The sequence below is a fragment of the Silene latifolia genome, chromosome Y (genome assembly GCF_048544455.1).
Source record: "Silene latifolia isolate original U9 population chromosome Y, ASM4854445v1, whole genome shotgun sequence".
Classification (NCBI taxonomy): Eukaryota; Viridiplantae; Streptophyta; class Magnoliopsida; order Caryophyllales; family Caryophyllaceae; genus Silene; species Silene latifolia.
In genome coordinates, this window is record NC_133538.1 from 89,810,683 (window position 1) to 89,827,218 (window position 16,536).

Consider the following 16,536-nt stretch of genomic DNA (forward strand, 5'->3'; position numbering starts at 1 on the left):
TTCATTTTCTCTCCATTTTGGACTTTTGTTGGCTGGATCTGGAGTGGGTCCTATAGGTTTTATATATCCTTCCTTAATTAATCGGTCGAGTGCTCGTGATAAGCTCATCCCTAGATCAGTGAACTCCCTCCTTGGTTTTTGTTCCACAGTATTCACTATATCCCCTCCTTTAGAAGTTGAAGCAAAATTTTTCTTATCTTTAAAGCAAACTTTGGTCTGATTTTTGGCAGTAGACTCGACAACATCATCCTCTATTTGTATACCAATCTTGTTTAGCCGAGCAAAGGATTCAATGCCTGCATATCGCAGGTGTGACTTATAAGGTTCCCGTAAATTTTTCACAAAAATATCCACCTGTTCGGCTTCGGCGGTCTTTCAATCATTTTTGCGCTTTTATTCCTCCATCGGGCTAAGAAATCAGAAAACCTTCTTTCTCGCTTTGTTTCGTAACTTCTAAATCCCGCCTTGTGATCAATAAGTCTCGCATTGCTGGAGTATTGTGTCGAAATTCCTTTTTTATGTCTTCCCAGTTAGATACACGTGTAGGATCTAGGGAGAAAAACCAACTCCGGGCTACATCTTCTAGAGTGGAAGGAAAAATAGCCGGAAAAACTGATGCATCTACTTCTTTTAAGGCCATTGCTTGCACAAAACTCCTGAGGTGGTGAGCTGGATGCTCGGTACCCTTGAATTTTGGTAGGTCAGCGGTCGTAAATTTAGGAGGTAGTCTGCCTCGCATGTTCGGCATGTTACATTCAACATCGAGTAGGTCAGCGTACTTAGTGTTTCTTTTGATAAGTTTCTCCATGTCCTTGAGCTTTTTGGTTAGGTCATCCTCACCACTACCGTCATCCTTGATTTTGTCTTCTATGGATGACAATCGGTCGGTCAAAATGGATAGAGCATTCTTAAGGTCTTTGACTGATTCTTCGAGCGACATGGTGACTGGCGGTTGGGTTACAAGTACGGCTTGCGGTATACTAATTAGTCTCCCTGTACCTTTCTCTCGTCCCCAAGCTGGAGTGACTACTAAGTTTGGGTCTTTTTACGCCCCTATCCTGGATCATGACATAGTAGCCTTTAGAAAATAAATTTTATTTCTATTATAACAGGACTAGAATGGAGTACATTGAATGTACATGTATCTAATACTAGCTAAGACCTGAATGTTTTACATGCTCACTGGATTATTACCTATTAGTGCACTGGAATGGTACTATATGTGCTAGTATTGTTTTTGACGCGCAACTGACGGACTGAACTAATTTTTTTATTACCCGACAGACCGACGGACCGACATACTGGACTAATGGAATGCAAGACCGCTTAAGCCGATCGATGAATGGATATGCCTGTGTACGTCCTATGATGCCTCCCTAAGTGTTTAAATTATGTGTGCATGCAAGACTGATGAATGTAATAGCTAATGAGGGTAGGAAGACTTATGCAAGCGATCAAGGACTGCGGTGACAGCCTACTAACGATGCGATATGCAGATGTTAGGACATGGTTTAGCGTACACGTGATGCTTTTTATATCTACATGTTGAAACCTAAGTATGTAAGGACTCATTCCAAGGTTTTAGTGTATATGTACGTTGCGACGGACCGAGGTTATTGTTAGAGACGCACTTTGTGTGTACATGTTAAACCTTTTTTTTCTTTATTTTTTTTTGCTAATTATTAATACAGGTAAGATTATAACAAACAGGACATGCATAACATTACCTAACAAAGGTTCTACGGGATCTATGGTTAGGTTTGTGGGTAGGAAATTGGGTACTCACAACATTAAAATACCCGAGGGTATCTCTCGCTTTTGTGCTCCCCCAGTCATATGGACCAGACGAGTTGCCAAAACGCGACGTCATGAGGTGGAAAATATGTGTAAGGCTTAGTCGGTCGAATGGACCTTCTAAGTATACAACATACTTTACCGAGGGTGAATAGGGTAGCTTAAATGGCGTAATATTGGCTAACGGGGAGCCTACACCTTTTTTGTCTTTTCAATAAACATGCGTATAATAATACAATTGACAAAAAAATACGATAAAAGTAAGCATAAGATTCCATACATGAGGAATAAAGTGGTAAAACAAAGCATGAGCATTGGATTTTACGTGTAAACAAACAAGATTACTAAACAATCCTATCCTTGCTTAGGTTGAAACACGCAGAAGTCAGATCCGTGGAAATTTTCAAATAAGTGGTACGTGCATATGACATACATACATGGTTACATGATAGGAAACGAATTACATAGTAAATCGTCTTCCACACAAGTCAAATATATAATTATACAAATAAATTTCAAGTCTTACCCACTTATTAAGTCCCCAGCGGAGTCGCCACTGTGAGATCCCTGAAAAAATCTCCTTTTTGAAATATGAGTAATAAGTGGAGTCGCGATAGGTTTTATAAAAACATACAAAAACAAATTTAACGGAAAAGTCCCCTTTGATCCCTGGAATGGGACCGATCCGTCACTCCTACTGAACCAAAGATTGCGGATTCGGGGGTAAAGGTACGATCAGGGAAGGTGTTAGGCACCCGGATCGCCCATCAAACTGACGGCCTCTACTATTTATTTGTAATATTATATATTTGACGAAATTTAACGAAAGAAAGGTTAATTATACAATTTTATACAAATTATTTACAAACAACGAAAGCTAAATTACGATAATATAAGAAAGAATAGATATGACACCCTCAGGCCTACCTGGATACGGCGTTTCAACAATTAGCTTACTCGAACGGACTTTAGGGCGTCTTTATGCTCAAAATAGGATGGGTGTATGTATGTGAGGGTATTTTGGGAAGGTAGTATTTTGTATGGAATAGTATTTCTGAAAAGGTAGTATATTTTTATGAATTTTCTGTGTGTTGAATAAGGGAGGAAAGGGGAGTATTTATACTAGTTAAGACGGAGTATTTGACCATATTGGAAACTTTTTGTATGATAGAATTTTTATACGGACGTGTATCTTGTTGCCTTTGGAATTGTAGTACGTCTAGCATTGTTACTACCAATAACTCTAGGACGCTTATTCATATCCCATGCCACATCAAATACTTAAATCTTTCCGTAGCTCCTTCGGACATGTGCCGTATGTTGCGTGTTACTGAAATTGGGCCTTCATATTACAAAAAGAGGGCCATGCAACGTAAACAAGTTGGACACAATTTTATGGCCTTATTTGCTTTACTAATTTTCAACATATCTAGTATAGCCCATTGTATATAAGGTGGGTTGCCTTTAAATTATTATCCAGTAGGCCCAATTAAATGTCAGCTGCTAAATGAATGTGTTCATGCCGTTAATATAAAAAATAGTACTCCCATAATCAATTAAGTGGATTAAAAATGTGGTAAATTATCGAAATGGATTGGTAATAAAATGGTTGGTTTTGGGGTCAATTTTGAGCATGAATAACCTTATGTCAAATTCAAGTAAGTTTCATTCCGAATTAAATAAGGGCCTCATCATCGGGTGTTCGCAAGGCCGGTAGACATTTTGAGGTGTCTACAGGTATCTCAGTCATTTATTTACCTTTCTATTTTGAGAATACTTTTGATGAACAATTTGATCTCCACACTAAATTTGGTCCATTTGTCATCAAATGATTGACCAGGGCCGTCCCGGAGATTTCAGAGGCCCTGTGCGAACTTTTGAAATGGGGCCCCGAAAATATCGGGGATCAGCCAATCCGGGGCAAAACGAGAGGTGCCCGGGCTTGTATCAAGCCATCAAGCTATGTGTTATGTCGTGTGTGTTCAGTAAACTTATCATATAAAGAGTTTTAATATCATCGTTACAAGATTTACTTGTAAATAAATACTCTGAAGATAACCTCAGAGTTGAACACACTGACGGTTTTCACCGTGAGACGGTCCATTTTTATAAAAGAAATTGTTTTTTCAATGCTAATAAAATGAGATATTTTATTACATAATAAAACCGTATTTTGTAATAACTACCATGAATTGAAATATCAAGTATAAGTACAGTAAGATTTTAAGTTAAAACAAGAGCAGTAACACAATGAGACACGTACTCACATTGTGTTACAATGAGCCTGATTTATTTAGAAAAAAGCAAGTACTCCGTATATTTAATTTTTTGGAAAGTATTATTGACCATTAATCATGCCTTTAATTAAGTGTTGGGAATATGGAAAGATTTTTACAATTTACTGGCAAGTGCATCAATGCTTACAGTAAACCGTCAATTAGCTATCGAGATTAGCATTAAAGTTTAATTTTATTTTTTATTGGACTGGGCTTCACCTTAGACTTTGGGCCCCAAAATTTTGGGGGTCATGTGCGGCTGCACAGGTTGCACACCCACAGGGCCGGCCCTGTGATTGACCCTCCACTCTTTTCTTTATCTTTGTGCTAAAAACCAAAAATAAACAAATGTTCTGAACGTATGGAGTAATATACTATGCACCGTGATAACTTATTTTATCAAATAATTGTGATTGCAAGTATGAGAAAGGTTTATATATATTTATTTTTATATATTAAAAATAATTGTGTAAGACGGCTTTACACAAATTTATAGTAAAATGCGATCACGGATCTTTTATCCACATAATAGTTGATGATCAGTAACCTAAAAAAAATAATTGGTCAAAACTTTTAAGTCTCCTACATAATATATATACATACGCTTAGCTCTTTAGGAGCCTATGGCATTTTCCTTTACTTTTATGGGTCAATACTCTTAGGATTGGGAGAGGAACTCGCATTAAAATTAAGAGAAGGTCAAGATTAGGAAGTTGCACTTGAGAACTTGATGAGTATTACGTAAATTTGCTCCCTTTCATTCCCTTCAATTCTTGTCAATACCTATACCTACATATATAACAAAGACGACTCATTTAAAAATTATTTATAAAATAAAATTAAAGTCGATAAAAATGACATATAAAACATGATATAACTATAGGTCAATGATCAAACTATGCAATAGACAATATAAACATAAAAATTACGTAAATATTGAGAATGAACACGTAATAAAATCAAACGAAAACAGTTCAAATGTAATAAGGTTGCAACCCCACATTAACTACAACAAATAAGTCCAGATTGAAATATTATCCACATAACTAAAAAGCAAAAAAAAAGGACGTGCAAAAATTAACACTTTATGATGGAGGAAGGTAATATATAGCCATTTATATATATAGTCAGGATGTTTGATTTTGTGTAGTCTTTGTTTCCAGCTTGGTGATATCAATCGAGGAGAATATAGGATATTAATCCTACCCAAACTCTAATATGGTTGTGCAGTTGTATTATAGAAGTAATAGGGTACGTGTAGATTACATCTTTTCCATTTGTTTTTACTTCATCTTTTTAAGTATTTTCATTATTTTTTATTAACAATTTTTATAAAGTTGGAGACTCTAATATTTTGCAAAAGTTGGACTCTCTGTAATCGCTCGAAAAAAGCTTCTTTTAATAATATAGATAGATATAGATAGATAGATTGATTTCATGTATATAAATTATTTTAAAATAATTTTAAATGAAATTTAAAATGCTTAAAAATATACCAATATTGCACGAGTTTTAGCTAGTGGTTTGAATAATGGAGTACCATACCAATCAAACCGTTTAAACCCTAAGGGGGCGTTTGTTTCGTGCACGGGTATGGGGTTGGAATCAGGAATCATACCCGGGTGGTATGGGTTTGAAACTTGATTCCTCATACCTTGTGTTTGGTTCATTTTTGAGTTGTATGAGTTTGAACATCAATTAAGGTTAAAATGCGTAAATTAAAGTATTATAAATAATAATTTCAATATTATAAAATCATGAAAATGATTAGTTAACCAAATAAGTATATAAAAAATTGGATTTACAATATGCTATAATTTGTTTTTTCATATTTTTGATCAATTTAGTTTGATACCCGTGGATCAATCTCATACCCACCCCTTCCTCAGTATGAAAACCCATACCTCATGGGTTTGAGGTATGGGTATGAAACCTCAGATTCGCTAAACAAACACTTGGTATGGGTTTGACTCATTCCAAACCCATACCTCATACCTTTTTTGGGTGAACCAAACACCACCTAAATTGCTTCTTACTGTAACTTCTATCTGGCAGTTTCTTGCTTTTCTGAAACCCAATTTTCCAATTCCAATTCCAATTTCAATTCGGATGCCGATGCCATCATCATCCATATCAATACCCTCTTCATCATCCCAATTCCTTCAAATTCCATCAAAACCGAAAAAAAATCCCAATTATTCACCCAAATTCAAAATCTTTTCCCTCTCCCTAACCTCCCCTGAATCTGAATTCCAACTACCCTTTACTAAATTAAACAATTCTTCCCCAAAATCAATTCTTCCAATTATTATTAAAAGAAACGGAAAAGATTATAGGTTTTATTATGATGGTAACTCTTTGGAATTAGTTTGTGATGATTACCCAAATGGTTCAATTTCATTATTTAATGGTTTTGAAAATGGGTTTAGAAAATTTGTTGGGATTGTTGCAGATTTTTTTATACCGAAGAATGTTAGTCACAGTTATATTGATTATGTTAAGTGGAGGTTCTTGCATCGTGTTTTTAGTTCTGGCCTACAGGTTCTTGCCACTCAGGTATAATTAGTACGAAAGCGGTTTTTTGGACTTGATTTCAGTTTGGTTTAGTTTAGTTTAGTTCAGTTTGATTCATTTTTATTCTTAGTTCAGTTTAGTTTAGACCCGGTTCCTTGGGACTTAATTTGAGTTCACTTTAGTTTAGCTTAGCCCAATTCATTTTTGTTCTCAGTTAAGTTTAGTCTAAATCGGTTCTTTTAGACTTAATTTTAGTTACTTCAGTTTTGTTTAGTTCAATTCATTTGTGAGTTTAGTTCATTTAGTTTAGGCTCCGTTCCTTTTTAACTTAATTTTAGTTTAGTTTAGTTTAGTTTAGTTTAGTTTAGTTTAGTTTAGTTTAGTTTAGTTCAGTTCAATTCAATTCATTTATGTTCTTAGTTAAGTTAGTTTAGTTCAGATTGTTTAAGTCCAAAAGAACGGGGCCTAATTGGCTGTTGTGTATGAGCACATGCATACATATCGGTTGATGATTGTTTAATGATGATGCCAAATGCTGTACTAGCTCAATTGTAATTTGGGATGGTAGTAGTAATTAATGTTGTATTCTACTAAAGGAATAGTTTAGTGATTGAGAGGGTGTTGTGTACTATGGAGGATTCATGTTTGTAATTTGCAGTGAGGTTTGTACTGCAAAATGTAGTCTTTAGTATTTGCTCAAGATCATTCATATACCGATGAATGTATGGTGTGGTACTAAATGTTACATGAGCGTCTTTTATGATATCGATGAAATAATCAAATAGGTATTGTTCTGTAGTACTGGATGTTATTCAAACTCTTGAATGTTGTTCCAAGTGTAATTGTAGGAACTTGGGTGACATAGAGAAACTTTGGTTTTTCCAAAATTTATTCTTTGCCATGTTTTTATGCTGTAGTTTATAGATGTATATGTAATGTAGGTCTGTATGTGGGGTTTGGCACTGCCAAATGACGTTGAGGGCGTTCATTAGAGATGTTATTTAATTTTTAGTGAGGTTTGAATGTATGAGTTGTTAGGTTTTGTGCTCAAAGCTCTTTTATCGATTTGAGTTTGCTATTCGGATATATACCTGCATACTCTGATCAGTTTGGTGAATAGGCGATGTTTCGGGCGATTGGAGTTGGGTATGCTCAGTCCCTTCCCTCTGCTGCTGCGCTGAACTGGGTATTGAAGGACGGGTTAGGAAGGCTCAGCAGGTGTATCTACACGGCTTGTGTCGGTTCTGCTTTTGATACAAATTTGAAGGTATGCCAAGATTCTGTCTATGTATCCTATACCCCAATTAATAGAAGATGCCTTTTATCTCCCGATTAATGTCAACTTCAACTTAGCATAAGTATAGATGGATTAGAGTATCAAACGGTTATAGCTCCTAATTGCATTTTTGAAAGAAAGAAAAAGGATATGTTGTCTTTGGCGTAAAAATATAACGTGAAGGAAGAGTAGTCCTCTTTCTGTTTCATTTGAAGCTTCCTAATTTTGTGGTCTTGTTTCTTGCTCTGTGTAAGAGAGTCAGGTTCGCAACTTCAGTTATCTTCAGCTTAAGCATTGGAGTAGAATTGATGACACCGGTTTTTCCTAACTGCTTCCTGCTGCTTGCATCTGTAGCTAACGTTGCTAAACAGATCAGCTTGGCTTGCTACTTGGCAACTGGTGTAATGTTTCTCCTTCAACATCCTCCTATCCTGCTATTTATATACAGTAATTTTTTTCACGTCATTTTAAGATGTACATGGTTTATGATTTTATGTACTTTTTTTTGGAGAGTCTTACAATGCTCTTCAGAGCTTTTTTTTTGGATTCACGTAGTGCTAAATATGTAGATTGTCTTGTTACATTTTGCTGTTTACCATAATTTGCGACATTATTTTCCATGGTTTTTAAATGATTGCTTAGAGCCTTAAACTGCCTTTGACATCTTCTATTGCTGAAATTAACTGTCATGCAAACGCATTCTCTGAAATAACCTTAACTTTTTGTGAAAATATGTGAAGTTCTTTGGTCCTTGTAATTGTGAGTTGGGCGTCTGAATTAACCTCTTCAATTTATGACTTTGATGTGAGTTTGATTACTTTAGTTTTGAAGTAATTTGAACCATTGAACATTCCACTCACGATCACTAGTCGTTAGAGCTTTTCAAAAGTTTGTTTTGAGAAACATCATGTGCCCAACTTCCTTAGATTTGTCGAATGTTTTTGCCTTAAAACCCCAATTTACTTGATTATGTAGCAAAGCTTTTGCAACTGTTTACCTCTCGATACGCCAATTCAATTGCATTTATCTCTTTAACTGCATTGGCGTTCACTTGCTCCTCTGTTTGGAGGGGAAAAAGAGGGGTGCAAATTCCCTATTTTAGTAAACAAGTTGGTTTTTTTTTCGTTACTTTTGTATCTTGAGTGGTTAAATATATGTATATCTTGCAGCTGTTAGACACACATTCACTTCATCCTATAGATTATAGAGTCATAACTCATTTAGTGCATTCGCAGACTGCCGTCCATCGAAGTTTTGCACTAGCTGATAACGTGGGAGAGGTTTCAGCAAAGGCCCAGGTTGGCTGTCATTTAGAATATGAAGTTGTCTTTTTTGTTTACGTCCATATGTATGTTGATCGATCTTTTGCTTTTCAGATCCAAACAGTGTGCTTCGATACCTTGGGCCTTCTTCTTGCCACGTCTTTAAATGTAGTATCCCGAAATAATCAAAGGTTTGGTTCCTATTCTGAGTCCTTTTTATTTTTTCATCATGTTTTTCTTTTTCAATTTCTCTTGAAATTGTCTTGTCATGATTAATCCAATATACATAGTTATGACTAAAGGATTACCTATGTGATTTGATCACATGTATGGCAGCCCGCATTTAACAAAAAAAATAGTAACTTCTCCTAAAATTTATGCACTACACTATATTTTCGTAACTAGGTTACTGATGCAAATCCAGATTGCAAGTTGGCTTGCCATTTGTTGTATATCCCATATTCTCAGCTATTGACCTATGGGGAATATACCAATCTCTGAAGCATGTGCATCTGCAGACATTGACCAAGGTTTATCTATTAACTTTTCTGGTCTAACAATTTTATCTGTCTGTTTACAGATGAGTAAGAAATTTTCTAACGCGAACGTAATGTTCAGGATAGGCTTGAGATAATTCTCAATACATGGATTCAGTGTAGATATGTACTATCGCCCGCTGAAGTAAGTAAGCTGGAAGGAATCAATCTTTTTGAAGATAATGGTGAGTTGGACAATTATCCGCCAGACACTCCTCTGCTTGGTTAACACGCCCAAAAGACTAAAATGCAGCTTTACTATTTTATTCATGAGATTATAACAGGCAGAAAGAAACGGACATGGCCGGTTAGAATTGGTTGTTTGGATCCGAAAAGACAGATCCCGTTTTATAGTATGTTGACAATGACGTCTTTGAATGCGGAGGACTACTATTTCATCTGCTTGGAGCCCTGTAGTGGACTAAGAAAATCTCAATACGTATGGTTTTCATATCATACATCACTTGGCATTATTGTTCATATATTTCCTACTCTTATGCTCTCCCACTTACAATTTGAGTCCTTCTAGCAGGGGATTCTTCTTGCTCTAAGAGAAGGTGCTGGAATGAAGGATGTCATTATGGGGCTGCTGCAGGTAGATATTCATGTTTTGTGTATGCATGTTACGGAGTACTCCCATATTAGATTAATTTCTTACTCTTAGCATTCAGTAGATAGAGATCCGATTCTCATCTGTTTGCAATGACAGGCTTGTTACATTCGTAAAGCTATCCTTTCACATGGTGAAACATGGGAGAACATTGCAGAAGCATCTGATTTCTCTCACACAATTTCTAGACAATGGTTTGACTTGCTTCAAAATAGCAAGCATTCTGTTCGGAACAACCTAAATTTATTGCAGGATCAGATAATGAGTTCGAGTTGGGCTGCCAAGAATGTTTTGCTGAGCACCCAGGAACAAGCTCGATATGGTTTTGTGGACGATGACATTTAGGACTTGTACAATCTTTCTGCTTACTCTCCCGAGGTTTGCGGGCCGGAAGCACCTAAACAATTTGGCGAAGTCATGTCATGTGCAAATATAGGTGAGCTGAACTCTTTTTCATCTCTATGTGCCATATTGGCTCTTAACTTTGTAACACCCCATTTATTCAGGAGTCTTTAGCTAGGCCTCTCAAGTAAATAGGAGGGTTACTGATGTAGAATTAGGTCGTTAGAATGTAACGTTAGTTTAAATTGCAGCGGAATTATTGATTAGTTTTGAGTATGTCGTGTATAAGATCAGAAAACAAGGAAATATTGTTGGTAATTGCTTGAATTTGGAACAAAGAACAGGAGATTAGCGAATCTTGTTCTAACCTCGCAAGGTTATAGCTCGATTTGCTATAACTCAGCCTCGCAAGGAAGAGTCCTAATCTAATCTCGCAAGATTGACACAAGTTTTACGAACCGTAAACTTTATTGTATTTCTGAAAATATTCTGAAAAATAAGGCAACAATCGGTCCTTATTTATAGTCCTACTCGATGTCACAATCTGACTCGAGATCTAATTCCTCAACTTATCTTCCAAGCTATTTTTCCTAAACTAACTTGGAAACTTATTATATAATTATTAACTAATAAAAATCAGATTTCTGGAAGCTAAATAAAACTAGGATTAGGAAATATAGAGTTTCCTAATTTTATTTGGATTAGGAAATATAGAGTTTCCTAATTTTATTTGAAAACAGTAAAATAAACTAATAGCTAACCCAACACAATTTAGGAAATCGTGTCTCCTAACATGGCACGGGGCTTAGGGAAGCGTGTTTCCAGTTCCCATCTTCATTGCTCTCCCATTTCAACATCGTCACATAACTCGACCCCATTTTGAAACCTTCTGTAATTTGAGTTACATTTCGACTAATGAGCACTTCATTTTCGCTATCTTCCAATGCTCCCGCATCATTCCCTCCTTTTTGAGAATTTGACCTCAAATTTTCGTCATCAAGATATGGTGATAGATCTCCCACATTGAAAGTTGCACTCACTCCTCCATACTCACTTGGCAAATCCAGCTTGTAAGCACTCGAACCATAACATTCTAGGACTTTGAACGGACCATCAGCTCTTGGCATTAGTTTATTCTTGCGCTTAGACGGAAATCGTTCTTTCCTTAAGTGCAGCCACACAAGATCTCCTACCTTGAACATAGGCTGTTTTCTATGCTTGTTAGCTTTCTCCTTGTATTTTGCATTTGCCTTCTCTATTTGAGCTCTCACCTGTTCACAAGTACGAAGAAATGTCGCTTGTCTATCTTTTGCTTCGAAACTCATGAGATCTTTCTTTGGGATTGGAACCAAGTTAATAGGCAGAAATGGATTGACTCCGTAAACAATTTCGAATGGAGCTCTCCCAGTAGTAAGAGATGGAGTTCGATTGTAAGCAAACTCGGCATGTGCGAGTTTAACATCCCAATCCTTTGTGCTCTTGCTAACCAATCCTCTCAATAAACTCCCAAGAGTGCGATTAGTTACTTCCGCCTGACCATCTGTTTGTGGATGGTGAGAAGTACTAAATAGTAACTTAGTTCCCATCAAACGCCATTTGTTTGTTCAAACTAGACCTGCAAAAAGCATATGATACTATTGAATGGTCTTTTGTGGACCAGATGCTGGAGGCTTTAAATTTTCCTATGAGATTTAGAACTATGATGATGACCTGCATTACTTCTACCTCTTATTCCCTCAATCTTAATGGAGCTAGCTTTGGATATTTTAAAGGAAGAAGAGGGTTGAGACAAGGGGATCCTATTTCCCCCCTTGTTTTTTGTATTTGCATGGAATATCTCTCTAGGGTTCTGATGTATGCAACTGATAAGTGGTATTTTAGATACCATCCACTTTGCAAGGGCCTCAAGCTAACCCATTTACTTTTTGCTGAGGATTTATTAATGTTTTGCAAAGGAGATACTCAATCTATTATGTTGCTGCTTAGGGCTTTGGCTACCTTTTCTGCTACTTCAGGACTTAGAGTTAATGATGCTAAGTCTGAGGTAGTGTTTAATGGGGTTACAGCAGTCTAAAGCGGGATATTACCGAGATCTCTGGATTCACCAAGGCAAGCTCCCTTTAAGTACTTGGGTGTTCCTATCCGGTGGGAGACTTACTAGGAATGATTGCAATGTGTTGATTGAGAAGATTGTGTCAAGGGTTAGGAGTATTGGTGCCAGAAAGTTGAGTTATGCAGGGAGGTTGGTATTGATTAACTCAGTTTTCAATACCTTACATAACTACTGGTGTTCTATTTTTTTGATCCCCAAAGGAGTGATTAAGAGAATTGAGGCAATATGTCGTAACTTTTTATGGAATGGGGACACAGAGTACCACAGATCCCCTCTTGTGGCTTGGCATGATGTGTGTTGCGGCAAGAAGAAGGAGGGGGACTGGAATTAAAGAAGTCAGGGTGTGGAATGTGGCCACTGTTGGCAAGTTAGTTAATTGGATTTATACCAAAGCAGATAGACTATGGGTGTTATGGATAGATCATGTGTATCTGAAAGGCCTTGATTGGGATACTTATCACCCTCCTCCAGATTCTAACTGGAATTGGAGGAATATATGCAAGGTTCGTGGAATTCTCTCTGGTGGTTTTCATGGTAATCAATGGGTAGCTGACCCTCAGGGCTACTCTATCAGCTCGGGGTACCAATGGTTGCAGGGTTCACACCCCTCTGTACCATGGTACAAAGATGTATGGACTGATTGGAATGTTCCCAAGCAGGCTTTTATTGCTTGGTTGATTTGCAGGCAAGCTCTGAATACACGAGTTAGGTTGCATCAGTATGGAGTGACTGATACTGCTAATTGTATTCTTTGTGAAGGAGGGCCTGAAACTCATTCTCATTTGTTTGATGACTGTGCCTATAGTCACCAAATTCTTACAGGTTTAGAAAATTGGCTCCAGAAAAAGATGCTAACCCGAACAGGTCATTATTCTAAGGTGCAGTATCAGGTGGTTAGTCTTACCAGGACAAGTTATTGGTATACTATTTGGATGGAAAGGAATCAGTGCAGAATAGAGCACAAACTCGGATGTCTGCTCGTTTATAGGCATCATACGAAGCAGGTCCAGAGTAGAGTCAAACAGAAGTTGAAGGAGGTTGTGCATTCAAGGGACAAGCAATGGCTAAGTAGTATTGACATTAATGTTTAGTGTAGATGCTATGTATTGGTCTTCTTGATGCGGAATTATGGACAAAAATTGTAATGTTCTTATGTTTAATTAATATATCAAGCTCACATTTTACCAAAAAAAATAATGTTGCTGATCTGTATTACAAAGAAGTGGTTCGTTTACATGGAATTCCAAAAAAAATAATGTTGCTGATCTGTATTACATTAGTAGCATCATCGGTTTTATGACAAGGAATGAAATGAGCCATCTTCGAAAACCGATCAACAACAACCATTATTGAGTCTTTACCACGCTGAGTTCTTGGCAACCCGAGTATAAAATCCATACTAACCTCGCTCCAAGGTCAAGTTTCGAATCGGTAATGGCGTGTCTGACCCTTTAGCAAATGAACTCTTCGCCTTTTGACACACGACACACTTAGCCACGATTTCTTGAACATCCTTAATCATCTTTGGCCAATAAAAATGTTCACTTACAATGTCGTAAGTTTTATTAGAACCAAAGTGACCAGCTATTGCTCCTCCATGAGCTTCGCGAATAAGTAATTCCTGAATCGAACTTTGTGGAACGCAAAGTAGATTTCCCTTGAATAAAAATCCATCTTGCAATGTATTAGTTCCAGTAGGCTCAATCAACTCTTTAGCAAAAGACGGACCAGTCTTGTACAACTTCTTAATATGCTCGAAACCCAACAATCTTGCATCGAGCTCAACCAACAAACAATGCCTCATGGAAAGTGCATCAGCTACAACATTCGAACTTCCCGTCTTATACTTTGATGAGAAAGTAAAAGATTGCAGAAACTCGACCCATTTAGCGTGCCTTTGATTTAACTTTTGCTATCCATGTATATGCTTTAGAGCCTCGTGATCAGAATGTAACACAAACGGCTTTGGTCGCAAATAGTGACTCCAATGTTCTAATGCTCTCACAATGGCATAGAATTCTTTATCGTAAGTTGAGTAGTTCAGCCTTGCGCCACCTAGCTTCTCGCTGAAATACGAAATAGGCCGCTTCTCTTGCACCAATACGACACCAATTCCAACACCACTCGCATCACATTCGACCTCAAACAACTTATCGAAATTAGGAAGTGCTAAAACAGGTCCGGGACACAACTTACCCTTCACTTCTTCAAACGCCTTTTGGGCACTAGTAGTCCACACGAAAACCCCTTTCTTGGTCAGCTCTGTAATTGGAGCCAAGATCGAACTAAATCCTTGAATGAATCGTCTATAGAATGATGCTAACCCATGGAAACTCCGCACCTCCGTAGTCGATTTAGGAACCGGTCACGCCTGGATTGCTTCGACTTTAGATGGGTCCATACTCACGCCATCTTTGCCCACAATGTAACCAAGAAACACTACACTCGGCACCATAAACGTGCACTTCTCAAGCTTGCCAAATAGCTTCTGTTCTCGCATAACTTCGAACACTAATCTTAAATGCTGTTTGTGCTCTTCTTCATTCTTGCTATAAATCAGAATATCATCGAGATATACAACCACAAACTTGTTAAGGAAAGGCCTTAACACTTCATTCATAAGCCTCATAAACGAGCTAGGAGCATTACATAGACCAAATGGCATCACGAGCCATTCATATAACCCCTGTTTCGTTTTAAAGCGGTCTTCCACTCATCTCCCTCTCGAATTTTCATCTGATGATAACCACTCCGTAAATCAAGTTTAGAGAAAACACACGAACCAGAAAGTTCGTCTAACATATCGTCAAGCCTTGACATAGGAAAGCGGTATTTGATTGTAATGTTGTTCACCGCTCTACTGTCAATACACATTCGCCAAGTTCCCTCCTTTTTCGGCACTAATAACGCTGGTACTGCACATGGACTCAAGCTCTTTTGTACATACCCTCGATCAATTAATTCCTGTACTTGCCTCTGTAATTCTTTAGCTTCCTCGGGATTACACCGATAAGTTGGTTTATTAGGCAATGCGACTCAGGGAATTAAGTCAATGCGATGTTCAATTCCCCGCAAGGGAGGTAACCCATATGGTAACTCCTCGGGAAACACATCCATGAACTCATCAAGTAACCCCTGCACTCCTCGGCGGTTACTCTCACCAACGGACTCCAAGTCTCTGACAACCAGCACATAAGCTCGTTTTCCTTGAGCAAGGACCTCCTCTACTTCACTTGCTTTTAAAAACAAACTCTCCTTTGCAACAGGCTTCTTATGTTTACTTGGTGACAACGGTTTAAGATGATATTTAGCTTTTTCTTTAGTCACGACATAAACATTGCTCCTCCCGTCATGTTCTACCTTTCGATCATATTGCCACGGCCTACCCAGTAAAATATGACAAGCATTCATCGGGATTACATCACACAGCACCTTATCTTCATACGGTCCCAATTGTAACGATACTAGGGCCTGTTTCTTAACTAATATCCCATTATTCCCGTCAAGCCAATGTAATTTGTATGGTTTAGGGTGGTTTTTAGTTGGCAACTTCAGATTATCAACTAAGTCTCTAGATACGACATTGGTACAAGAACCGCTATCGACAATAAGAGTGCAAATCTGATTGTTTACCTTACAACAAGAATGAAATAATCGTTCCCTTTGCTCCTCTTCAACGTGAGCAGCCTCGGTGTGGAGGCTTCGAAGCACCAACACCTCCTTCTCCTCGTCGCTGTAGGGTTCAACGTGTATCACCTCATCGCCACTCTCTTCCTCTTGCAAATCAGATTTGGATTCAGGTTCTGGAAGCAC

The 16,536-nt window shown here is 37.6% G+C and overlaps 2 protein-coding genes across 2 annotated transcripts; both read left to right on the forward strand.

Annotated features, from left to right (window-relative positions):
• The first annotated feature begins 6,095 nt into the window (after nt 1–6,095).
• LOC141626883 (protein root UVB sensitive 4-like) lies at nt 6,096–10,960 on the forward strand. The gene is made up of 10 exons (XM_074440476.1): nt 6,096–6,626; nt 7,705–7,851; nt 8,115–8,261; nt 9,096–9,158; nt 9,237–9,313; nt 9,547–9,652; nt 9,741–9,843; nt 9,943–10,097; nt 10,191–10,253; nt 10,368–10,960. Exons 1-10 carry the CDS (start codon nt 6,180–6,182, stop codon nt 10,611–10,613), a joined length of 1,554 nt encoding a protein of 517 aa, XP_074296577.1. The 5' UTR covers nt 6,096–6,179; the 3' UTR covers nt 10,614–10,960.
• Nucleotides 10,961–12,309: 1,349 nt separating this feature from the next.
• Nucleotides 12,310–12,684, forward strand: LOC141628508 (putative mitochondrial protein AtMg01250). Its single transcript, XM_074441642.1, has one exon. It carries the CDS (start codon nt 12,310–12,312, stop codon nt 12,682–12,684), a length of 375 nt encoding a protein of 124 aa, XP_074297743.1.
• The last annotated feature ends 3,852 nt before the right edge of the window (nt 12,685–16,536 follow it).

What these genes read in the sequence shown, in the direction of transcription:
- LOC141626883 (XM_074440476.1), top strand. Translation starts at nt 6,180, where the DNA reads ATGCCGATGCCATCATCATCCATATCAATACCCTCTTCATCATCCCAA. An exon ending in AGGTTTCAGCAAAGGCCCAG is followed by an intron (nt 9,159 to 9,236) that starts GTTGGCTGTCAT and finishes TTTGCTTTTCAG; the next exon opens with ATCCAAACAGTGTGCTTCGA. An exon ending in TCATTATGGGGCTGCTGCAG is followed by an intron (nt 10,254 to 10,367) that starts GTAGATATTCAT and finishes TTGCAATGACAG; the next exon opens with GCTTGTTACATTCGTAAAGC.
- LOC141628508 (XM_074441642.1), top strand. Translation starts at nt 12,310, where the DNA reads ATGATGATGACCTGCATTACTTCTACCTCTTATTCCCTCAATCTTAAT.